At 32.5% G+C, this 11,665-nt stretch overlaps 1 protein-coding gene across 2 annotated transcripts; it reads right to left on the bottom strand.

Annotated features, from left to right (window-relative positions):
* Nucleotides 1-2,847: 2,847 nt before the first annotated feature.
* On the bottom strand, nt 2,848-11,280 carry LOC139501406 (perlucin-like protein). Of its 2 annotated transcripts, none has more exons than XM_071290459.1 (6): nt 11,181-11,280; nt 7,525-7,663; nt 5,461-5,552; nt 4,355-4,442; nt 3,516-3,739; nt 2,848-2,942 (listed from the first exon to the last, which is right to left on the bottom strand). In XM_071290459.1, exons 2-6 carry the CDS (start codon nt 7,655-7,657, stop codon nt 2,922-2,924), a joined length of 558 nt encoding a protein of 185 aa, XP_071146560.1. In that variant the 5' UTR covers nt 7,658-7,663; nt 11,181-11,280; the 3' UTR covers nt 2,848-2,921. The 2 variants fall into 2 exon arrangements, with proteins under 2 accessions (XP_071146560.1, XP_071146561.1); XM_071290460.1 differs by having other exon boundaries at nt 11,104-11,211.
* Between the last annotated feature and the right edge of the window lie 385 nt (nt 11,281-11,665).

Genomic DNA, 11,665 nt, shown 5'->3' with positions numbered 1-11,665 from the left:
CTTTCCACCAGGTCCCTAGTGCACTTTTTTGTCAGTCTAAGTGCACTAAGGAGGCCCTTTCAGTTTGCGAATTCTGAACCTACATGTAAATACCGAAAAGGACCTCCTCAGTGCTCTAAGAAGAAACATTTGAAAACAAGTCTATAATATTTGCACAATTAAATGAGTGTTTTATTGGCGCAAATGAATGTTGCAGTTTTTATGATAAAGTGATAAAAAAAAAAAAAAAAAGAATTCGCGTAATTAACTTGTGGCGCAAATTTATTCTTTTTTAGCCAAACTGGATATCGGCCTTCAAAACATTGTGTATACACAAACAAAGCAATATTTATCTTTTACGCAGTCTAGCCGGAGAATAAAATTTTTTGCAATTTGTGTAGGATTTTAATTTTAGAATGCAATGAACAAGTAAGAAGATCGTTAGAAACCTTAAGTGAATCGGAAAATGAGCTATGCACGATGAAAGGGAAAAGGTTGGTGCGTCGATAAAAATTTCATGGATGCACTTGATAATTGTAAAATTTCAAGTCTTTAAATAACATCCATTTGTAGAACTGATTATTTCGATCCTTCAAATATATGTAGAATAATAATTAAAAAAAAATATATTATTAAGTCTCTTTCATATAAATACTGTAGATTTGTATTTGATCATCGATTGCAAACATAACGTTCAGTGAGAAATATTTCATGTATTCGTACAGAGAACAAATCAACTTCTTTCAGAATACAATTGATTGGTTATTGAAGTAAATGATTTGCGACAGAATAAGTGAAACTTGGCCAGCAGCTTACATCTCAAATAAAGATATATAAAAAAGGTAGAGTTAATTCTGTATTTCACTCATACTGCACTCAAGCACTTTTTACAGTCAATACCGAAAATATGAAATACATCGATTTAAATTATGTACACAATAAATAATTTCTGTGTAGTTTTCCGTGTCTACATTTACAAACGAGTACAATATAGTAAACTGTATAATTTGTGTATGTATTTGATCCTATGAGCTGTATATGTTCTTACGGAATAAAGAATTATTATAGTAAAACAGAAAAAAGAGAAACGGTAAATATACAGGAATACATAAAGTTTTGTAAATAGTTGCAAAGGACCACACGTAACTTACATGCCACGAGTTTTCATAGAACTTGGCAATTTTTGAAACGCATGTATATATGCGATAAAGATCTAGTGCATTTGAGCAAATCAAAATCATTTTATATATCTAACTATTTTATTTTCAACAGATTCACAAGTTTTGCATTTTTAAACCGCATGTGCATATATATTTTAATGTTTTTATTTTAATTCCTTATATATGAACATGTCACGTGTATTATTCGGGCGCCCTATTATTTATTCGCTTGATTAAATTGTGAAACATGCGACTTTACTAAGACTGTACGCATTTAAAGTTTGAAACAAAAAACTGCAATTGGCGCAAATTGATTCTGCCCAAACGATAGATACATCGAGGTCGTTTTGCTTGAGTGATTTACCTGTAAAAAGCCCGGGTCTCATCCATGTTTAAAACGAATTAATGCATGTTTGAAATAGCTTAACAGGGGCGTGGCCTATTAGTTTGACGCAACTAACCACTAAATTGATTTCAATTGATCGACTGCAGAGAAATCTATTTGACTGGCGTTAAAATGAATTGATATGAATTGAAATGAATTAAATATAATTTTTAATTTTTGTCAATCTTTATCAAATAACGATCAATCTCATTTAAATAGCGTTAACACGTTTTTGTCCGATCAAGTTAAATTCGGGTTACTAGTGATTGTCCTATATGAGTTATAAATACAGTTGAATTCTTTGATTCGCTGTTTTACGTCATGCCCGCTAACAAATTGAAAACTGTACCTATACGCCTTATTTTTAGTCACAGATTTTTAGTATTCGTATTGTTATCTTAGAAAGTCTTACTGATTAAAATACTACAATAGGTAACAATTTGACAATTCAGTAGTGTCAACCCTGTGATTATGACCCGTGTATATAGCATATTAATCCTGAATACACCGTTTGGTGGTGCGCCTGTCAGATGCGGAACGTACAGATAAGGTAATAGGTAACAGGTGAATATACTATTGGTATCGGTATCGGACTCGACCCGGAACTTATTAATAATATTAATTACGTGGAAAACAAAAGGGCCTGGAGTGGTGTAATTTTTAATCTACACCTTTGTACTATATTAGTTATATATAAAGTTGAATTCTTTGATTCGTCTTTTTCACGTGATGACGGCTGACAAATTGGACCTCGTAATTATAGATATGCCTTTTGTTTAATTTTATTCAAACCTAAAGTCAAAGAGAGACAACTCAATTCGTCTGAGGGAAATTATTACAATGTTTAAAATCGTTTACGACTGACTGCATGACCAACTTTTATATATGAAGACACCATTTATAATTTAAGAAACCTCGATATATACTGTACATGTATCTGACTTATATATAACTATAGAACCCCACCCGTTTTAGCGCCACAGAAATATACAACCCAACAATAAATAATCATGACATATCATTTTCTAACGTCTTCTTTATTTTGTAGCTGGGTCTATATTCCTTGTCATTTTTGTAACTTTTATTGACGTTTGTTTGAAGTGTTTTATTTCCAAGTAGACATAACAACAAATTAGTGCACTTTCAAACCAAAGCCCAACACACAAAATCCACGTTCATCGCAAATAGCTATCTGGAAAACCAAAATGTAATTGTTTATTGATAACTAATGCTCGCTACATCATACACTATACGATTTTGAGAGGAAACGGGTTTGTACAAAAATGCATTCATATATATTTTAATATATAATTACAAAAGAAAGAAAATAAAACCGTTTATTTCTCTTTTATTTTTAACGACTGGTTGAATTTCGCTATTTTCTACTGACAGCACTCTTATGGAAGACAATTAGAACCCTACAATATAATATAAAAAGATAAGTATTTGTTACAAAAAATCATTCATCAGATTTCATACAGAAAATACCCAAACAAAATGAATTTAGTATTTATTCTCATATCTGCAACATTCAATTTACAACTCTAAAGACATACACTGTTTTAATAAAATTCACCAATTGATATTTTGTATTTGTATACGCGTGATAATACAGCGATTTATCGTTGACCATTTAACGGGTGTCATATGTGGAACAGGATCAATTCTGCATACCCTTCCGGAGCTCCTAATATCACTCCTACTTTTTGGTGGGGTTCGTGTTGCTCAGTCTTTAGTTTTCCATGTTGTTTCTTGTGAACTATTATTTGTGTCTGTTTGTCTTTTTCATTTGTAGCCATGTCGTTGTCATTTTATTTTCGATTTAGGAGTTTGACTGTTCCTCTGGTATTTTTCGCCCCTTTTTTAACGCATCTACAGATACTATTCAACTCCGTATAGAGATTTGCTGCAAAAGTGATAAATCTTATTGTACGATGATCTTTATATAAAATAAAAAATAGTTAGTCAAATATTAAACAGAGAACAAATACCTGAGGACTCTCACAAATATACCCATATATATTACTGCATTTACTATCATTCCATTTATAGTTATTTGTCTGCCAAAAATGAGCACAGTCCTCTTTGCCTTGATAATTATCAGGTTGATCCCTGACCCAGTTGGTAAATTGTACTTTAGACAAATCATTCACCCATCTCCAATCACCCTCTGTAAAATCTGTTGCACCCATCCAGTAGTTCTGCTTAATCACTTCTGTATTTTAAAAAACCAAGTTCCAGAAATCATTCTATATATAATGCAATTTAAATTACACTGAATACTTTATGTGATGCACTTGTTTTATTTACCCCAACATTTACAACACAAGCTGAACAGTTTAAATAGTTAAACTCACTTTAAGCTAAATTGAATAAACTGTGTGTTCAAAAATCACACCAAAACGAAACTGAAAATAATACATGTTTTTCAATTGCATCAAAATATATGTTAATCATTATTTTATAGATAATTGTTAAACTTGTAAACCCTACAGACCTTCATATGTATAATTTCAACAATATTTTCATTATTATTTTTTTCTCAAAGCATATGTGTACTGAACATTCGACATTTAAAGCAGACGCATATGCTATATCAAGTATAACTATTTTTTTGCAGTCATCCACGTCAGATTTAAAAAAAAAATAATAAAATAATATATTCGTTAATATTGCTAATATAGACAAATGACGAATTATTCCACTATGTATCGCTAGTTTTATTGTCGGGTAAGAAAAGTCCGGGTAACGACGCATCAATTACACCGTGAATGATCCATAGCTTGTAAAACTCGGGTTCCTTTAAAACGAAAACAGATGACAAACTTACTTTTACTCGTAATCAAAGAAACAATCCAAGAATTTTCTGTAGAATTATTTACTTGTGTAAGGTACCCTCCTAGATTTCGACACTCTACCTACAAACAGAAATAATTGTGTTGAAAAACAAATTCTCAAGACTTAGTAAACAGTATAATAATTTAATTAACGTAATGTTATATTCATTCATGTCAATTATTGCTTATATATTTTTGGTAAAACATTTGTGATTAGAATGAAGTCAAGTACATGTTGTTGGTTACTGCTGGCATTAAATGGAATGTTTTCATGGCCTTTGTTTTTTTTTTTTTTGCTTTTCTTTAATTGTTTCACATTGTGTTATTCTGGGGCCTTCAACGTCTTACTTCACGATTTGGGTTTTGTTCATATTTGAAGTTCTACTTCAAAGGGCTATATGAATAAAGGCAACAGTAGTATACCGCTGTTCAAAACTCATAAATCCATGGACAAAAACAAAATCGGGGTAACAAAGTAAAACCGAGGGAAACGCATTAAATATAAGAAGAGAACAACGACATAACACTAAAATGTAACGCACATAGACAAAATCCCACGAGAATAACAAATATAACATATATATATAACATATATGTAAATGTGATTCATGTTGTGCTACCAGTCGTAAAACCCAATATCTCTCAATAATTTGAAAATAAATTTATGATGCTTTTAAACAAATTTAAATAACGCACATCAATGGCAACAGAAAGAAACATTACGTTTTCTGTCAAACTTATCATACTTATGTATAAGGGTATAAGGAATATAAGTCATATATAAGTTGTTGGTATCTAACGTCAAATTCACTCCTACATGTATTGCAAATATCATGGCGGTAAGTTTATATTTTTAGTGAAAGCCGAAGTGCTCAGATAGAACCACCATTCCAGTCAATAAAGATAGAAGTCGGTCAATATCTCCAGATTTGACAGGCTACTGAAACAGTAGTTATTTACTAAGACGACTACGATGCCAAGGTTAAACAGGAAATGTGATATGATAGCAAACGGGACAATAATCTACAAAAGGGTATGAAGGAGTCATTATATATACAACCTATTGTACTGACTCAAAAATAAAGTATCTAGCACGTACCTCCGCCTCCTGCCAGGTTTTTTTGTCAGTTGAAAAGAAATAACAGTGGTCTTTGAATTTTCTCCATCCTTCTTTACATATCGGAGATGTTCCTAAATATAGTGATACAAAAACATCAACTTTCTTCAAAAATCTTAGTATTTTGTAAATGATGATTTTATGAGTCTGAGGTTGATGAATAATGAAAAATCTTGAAAGTGAATGTTCATGCTTCTTGACTACATTTCTTTTTACCGATTCAGTTTGAAATTGTATAAATGGATAGAAAACGAATAGCGTCGACAAAAAACTCTATCTTGAGTTTGAATGTACGCAAATTGAATGTCTACAGGGTTTTTACAAAAGTTTAATTTAACAATCTGCGCATTTAAAAAAAAAACAACATCTCTTTCCTGATATATCAACAAATGCAAAAATATTACAACTGGCGTACTGGAGCCTTGTTCTATGGGCTAACAGTTTTATATGTATGAAATACATATTCGTAAGGACACTGAAATAGAAGTATGAAAAAACGAGATATGGGATACTAGCCACAGAGAGAGGCTTCCCAACTACACAATTACCAAGAAAACATGAATGTCGGCATATTACTCTTTTGTTTTGCTATGAGTGTATCCCTAGGTTACACATTTACGGATCACCTCGCCGGTTCCACTACGGACTTAATCTCACGGATGATCCCGGAAATGCAGTTTCTGTAGTCCGATACACATCCGATACGGTTGCAGCACGGTGTGACTACGAATTTTGACGTATCTACCACGATTAATGCAGGAAAGGAGTCATTCAACGATATGAGCGATACAGATTTTAACGGTTTATTACGGAAATGACACGGTTTTATGCGAAACGACAAGTATCGGGGCGTATGGACTGCGGATCAACAGCGGTTTGCTACTGTAGAAGTAAGGGTAAGTACGAATGAGAACGGTCTGATACGGAATAGTACGAACCGCCACATTTTCTTAACCGTTAATCATTTCTAATTTAGCTTGCAAGTTATAATCTCTTCATATGGCAGTGAATCGATGATTTTCTGTTTTGTTTTTAAAATTATGTATTGAATATTTTCGCATTTCGACATTATAGAACTTGTGTGGTACTTAATTAAGTAAAAACTTATATGTGTGTTTGTTATTTTTCGCATATTCCAATTAGGTTTTTATCTTCAGCAATGTGGCATACGTAAATAGAAATAAGGAACAACACGAAATCTAAAGTGTAATATGTATAGATTATCGGGTTTTCTATGCATTGATATTGTAGAATATCAGCCACTATCCACCATGTGAACTCTCTAGAGGAGTGAGCGCAGCGAACGAGCTTTACATTGTGTCGATCGCGAGCGGCTGATATTTTACAATATTTTGTCGAAGAAACCCGATTATATGTTTATCGTTCTATTACTGATCTTATCTCCTTGTATAATACATCTACGGCAAGACACAGACTAGGTTTGGACCAGAAAGAAGGGAGTTGTTTTACAAAAGCCTGACTTCAATTTGTCGCTGACCTTAATATTCTGTATTTGTCGTGTTGTGACGTAGTAAACTATAAAAGACTTTGAGAACCATGGTTTATCCCTAGCTGTCTGTAATGCAACGTAATTATGAGATCGTGCCGTTCCGTGACAAACTCGTTACAACTCGTATTGTATCCTTAACAAATACGTGGTATAACCGTACTAGCACCGTAGACATCTTTCGGGGCTACGAATAAGTAGGGATCAATATGATTTTAATAGCGACTTAAAAGGGTTCAGAACGTTCTACTACGGTTAAGTAAAGATATACAATACGGTTGTTTGGTCCGTGGTCAAATTTTGCGCATGTTCAAAACTTATCACGAATAACAACAACGACTATGTATGACTATGGGTACGATACAGAAATATGCGGACAAATGCAGATTGCCACGAATGATGCCGGATCGTATCTGTTACAGTAGCTAATCCGGTGTCAAATCCTTGAATCTGTGACCTAGGCAGACTTTTTTTTAAAGACATGTCGCCTAAACTGTATATTATGAATTACAAAAATGTAACTACTAGTAGTTTCTTACCTTCTAACTTTTCTTCCAATGTCTTTATGGAGGATTTTATATCAGATAAGATTGCCTTTTCTTGCTTCCCAAAGCATGTTTCAGATTTAACCACCAATAAACAGCCAAATATCACAAGTAATGGGAAAATCATCTTTACCTAATAATTATAGTTAAGATTAAGGATCTTTTATATGTATCTGGGTAAAAACAAGTAAAAAAAAAATTAAAAAAAAAGTTTACAATACCTTTCAAAAACATAAATGATCAAAATAAAAAGGCGAACACATTTTTTGAGACATTATCTATCCTTTGTACAGTTACGAATAAACATATATCGCTATGATAAGCCTACAAACCTGTCCAAGACATGGACTTAAAAAATAAACCTCAAAGCCCTAGTTGTAATTTGTAGGATATAAACAATAGATGTACATTGTCGGAAATACTAAATATATGTATACTCGCTGAGAAAGAAGAGAAAACCTCGGTAAGAGTTGCTTTTCGTTGTTTCTAAATCTTCCCGGAACACAAATGTGTTATTTTAACAGGTAAATGTAATTACAGGTGACCAGATTATAAAAGCTTTACTTGTGATATATGACTGACGTTTAATTTCTATAACAACTGCCCCCAATAAATTTTGACAAAACCATGATAACAGGAAATGGGCAATAAAAGTTATTTTCATGACTGTTCAAAATAATAAATTAATTCACGCACGGAAAAGAAATTTTGAAAGATTTATGTTCTTAAACGGTTGTTGTTTTATCTTTTTCTCTAATCTTTTATTCTAATGTGTACTTTTTTTACTTCAAAACTTGCAAGACACAATACAGTGATAAGAAAACTGTTTCGTTTGATTTGATTTCAGAAGGTACATATCTTTTTAGAGAATGTAGGACAGAAAGTCACAGGACAAAAAGTCACAGACAAAAAGTCACAGGACAATAGCCAATTTACACGCATCAGCACACACAGGTTTGTCGAATAGGCCAGTTGATTGGAGGAAAGTTACCGAAAACCACGCCTACCTTAAACTAATACCCAATCAAACGTCTTTGACAGAAACACAAACAATACATGAATAAGATTACAGAGATTTGGTTGCGTATTCAATATTTGAAAAAGTTTAGACTCTTAATTCAAACTTAGAAGTATAGAATATGCCCGTAATGCAAGTTTCGCAATTTTACAATAAATTTTATAAATAATTTCACCTACCTAGCGAAGAAAAAATACAAATTTAAAAAAAATTGCAAATTAAAACTATTTTGAAGTAGGCTCAGTCTATTCGTACAAAAAATCACCAGCAATTAAAAAATCATATATATCTTTCCTCTGTATCCAGTCGGAAAAAGCATTAATGTTAGTCTTCGATGTAGATGCGAAGACTTGTCAGTTCTATGGTCGGGTTGTTGTCTCTTTGACACATTCCCTATTTCCATTCCCAATTTTAATGTTCCTTAATAAAACAGCTATAACAGTCTACTCCAAATTTCATAGAGTAAGCATAGCTTGACAGATACTCATTACTGTTCTAATTACAGTTGCGAATGATACATTTCTAGAGTAGAATTCTTACTGGAAAAGAAAGTAACGTTTGTCAATTATACAAACTTGTGTTTTTATATTATGCTAATAACGGAAAAGAAACGTGTTTTTATTATGCTAATAACGGAAAAGAAACTAAGTTGATATCATCTGTTATTATCTGCGGTATGATTATGTCCAATATTATAATGCACAGTTTGTGATAAAAGGGTGTCAAAATGTATTAAAACGTGAAAAACGCAAAGACCAGTTTCTTTGCTTTTATTGCAGAATCGTATTTTTAAAAAGAATTAACAATTTGAAAACTATTTTTCATTTTTACCTTACTAAATTCATTTATATATTATGCAAAATAAAGGCAACAGTAGTATACCGCTGTTCAAAACTCATAAATCCATGGACAAAAAACAAAATCGGGATAACAAACTAAAACCGAGGGAAACGCATTAAATATAAGAGGAGAACAACGACATAACACTAAAATGTAACACATATAGACAAAATCCCACGAGAATAACAAATATAACATATATATATAACATCAAAACCAAATACATGAATTTGGGATAGACAAGTACCGTGACACGTCTTATCGCAATGTGAATTTACACTCAAAAATAAGAGAAAACAAACGACACAACGTTATAATGTAATACACACAGAAACGAACTATAATATAACAATGACCATATTCCTGACTTGGTACAGGGCATTTTTAAAGGAAAAAATGGTGGGTTGAACCTGGTTTTGTGGCATGCCAAACCTCGCACTTTTATGGCCATATGAAATATAACATCAAAATGACAACACAGGACTACAATATAAATAAATTGGAGAACACAATTGACAAAGAATCACACGAACAACAGCCAACAAAAGGCAACAAGTTTAAAATTTTAATACGCCAGAAGTGTATTTTGTCCACACAAGACCTATGTGTGACGCACAGATACAAAAGTTTGAAAGCCGAAACGAGTACAAAGTTGAACAGCATCGAGGACCAAAAGATCAAAAAGGTCCTAACATAGATGTGGTAGTCACCTCTTCCCGATTAAGTCTGGAAGGAGGCAGGATTTACAGCGAAAAAACATAATCTGCCGTCACTGTGACACAAACAACATTGATGACGAGTACACGTATCAATAGATATTGTAATTTTAAAGTTAAATGGCTTTTTAATCAGCGCATGCCACTGGGCACGTATAGCAAATTCCGAATCATCATGTTCAATCAACCTTATCCAATGAACAATTGTGTTTTGATCGTTACTTATTGATTAATTTATGGTTGTTGATGAATAAACCCAACGAATTACAAAAATGTAGCGTAGTTGGTGAAAGAAAAAAATTAAAAAATGAATTTTGTGTTTACTTTGCCGTTGTTTTATTTTGTTCCTAAGGAAACTGCTATGTAAACTGCTTTTATTTTTATTTCAAGAAGCCAATTTTGAGATACACATTAAGGAAAAAAATGTTTCTGAGATTTTGAGAAATGCCCGCACTCGGCGGCGTCCTTCAGCTGGCCCCTAAAACAAATACGTATACTAGTTCATTGATAATGGACGTTATATTTAACTCCAAATTATACACAAGAAACTAAAATTAAAAATAACACAAGACTAACAAAGGCCAGAAGCCCCTGACTTGGGACAGGCGCAAAAATGCGGCGGGGTAAAACGTATTTTTTGTTAGAGGAGCAAAGACTGACGTAAAAAAGAAGACGTGGTGTAAATGACACAACTCTCCACAAGAGACCAAAAGATGTCAAACGCTATCCGTCATTAATTACCCGACATGTTTTGGTACTGTCTCATGTTAACAGAAATGAAACATTCTCAGTAAATCAAATCAGAACTTATATTAGACTGGTACTGGTGTACTTCCACGATGTACTGCGAGTTTTACAATCGACAGACTTATAAGTGCATCTTATATAAGATTTTAAAAATGTTTATTAGGACAAATAATTACAGTACACAGTTAAAAAGCATTGAGGACCAAACATTCCGCCAGTTGTTTTTCCAAATACAGCTTGAATTATATATACCTGTGGTAGAACATCTTACGTATTTTAATTTCATCATTGACCGTATGAAAGCATATTCAATGTAATGAGGAACTTACCTCGAAAAGTGAAATAGTTTATATATTTTCCTTACTTGGTGTAACGTTTTAACTGTTAGAAAGTGTATTATATACCTTAAACTGTTTACGGATGTACTATAAAAAGAAAAAAAAGCCTCTAGGCTATCTTAAAACAACTTTATCACGAATATAATTTTCTTGGTATAATAATGTGGCCAAGGCATATTTCCGGGAATTGCTTGTCATTTAAATATTTTTATGTTCATAACATGATGAAGAAACATTAATTAATTATGTAAATAAGTACGTAGATTTTGATTATAGTCGTACAAAAATCAAAATCAAATACAGAGTATCTGAACTAAGCAATCAGAAACATGATTTTCAAAGAAAAAATAGTAGCACTAAATGAAAAGAGAAAAAGTCATTAACCATTTCAGCAATAGCAGTAAAACCAAAATCCGGGCAGACTAAAAGAAAGAAAAACAACAAACAACTTAAATTCATCAGGAAAGAAGACAGAT

The sequence above is a fragment of the Mytilus edulis genome, chromosome 13, assembly GCF_963676685.1.
Source record: "Mytilus edulis chromosome 13, xbMytEdul2.2, whole genome shotgun sequence".
In the NCBI taxonomy this organism is placed as follows: Eukaryota; Metazoa; Mollusca; class Bivalvia; order Mytilida; family Mytilidae; genus Mytilus; species Mytilus edulis.
Note: the sequence above shows the minus strand (reverse complement) of the source record. Positions and strands in the feature narration are given on the sequence as shown.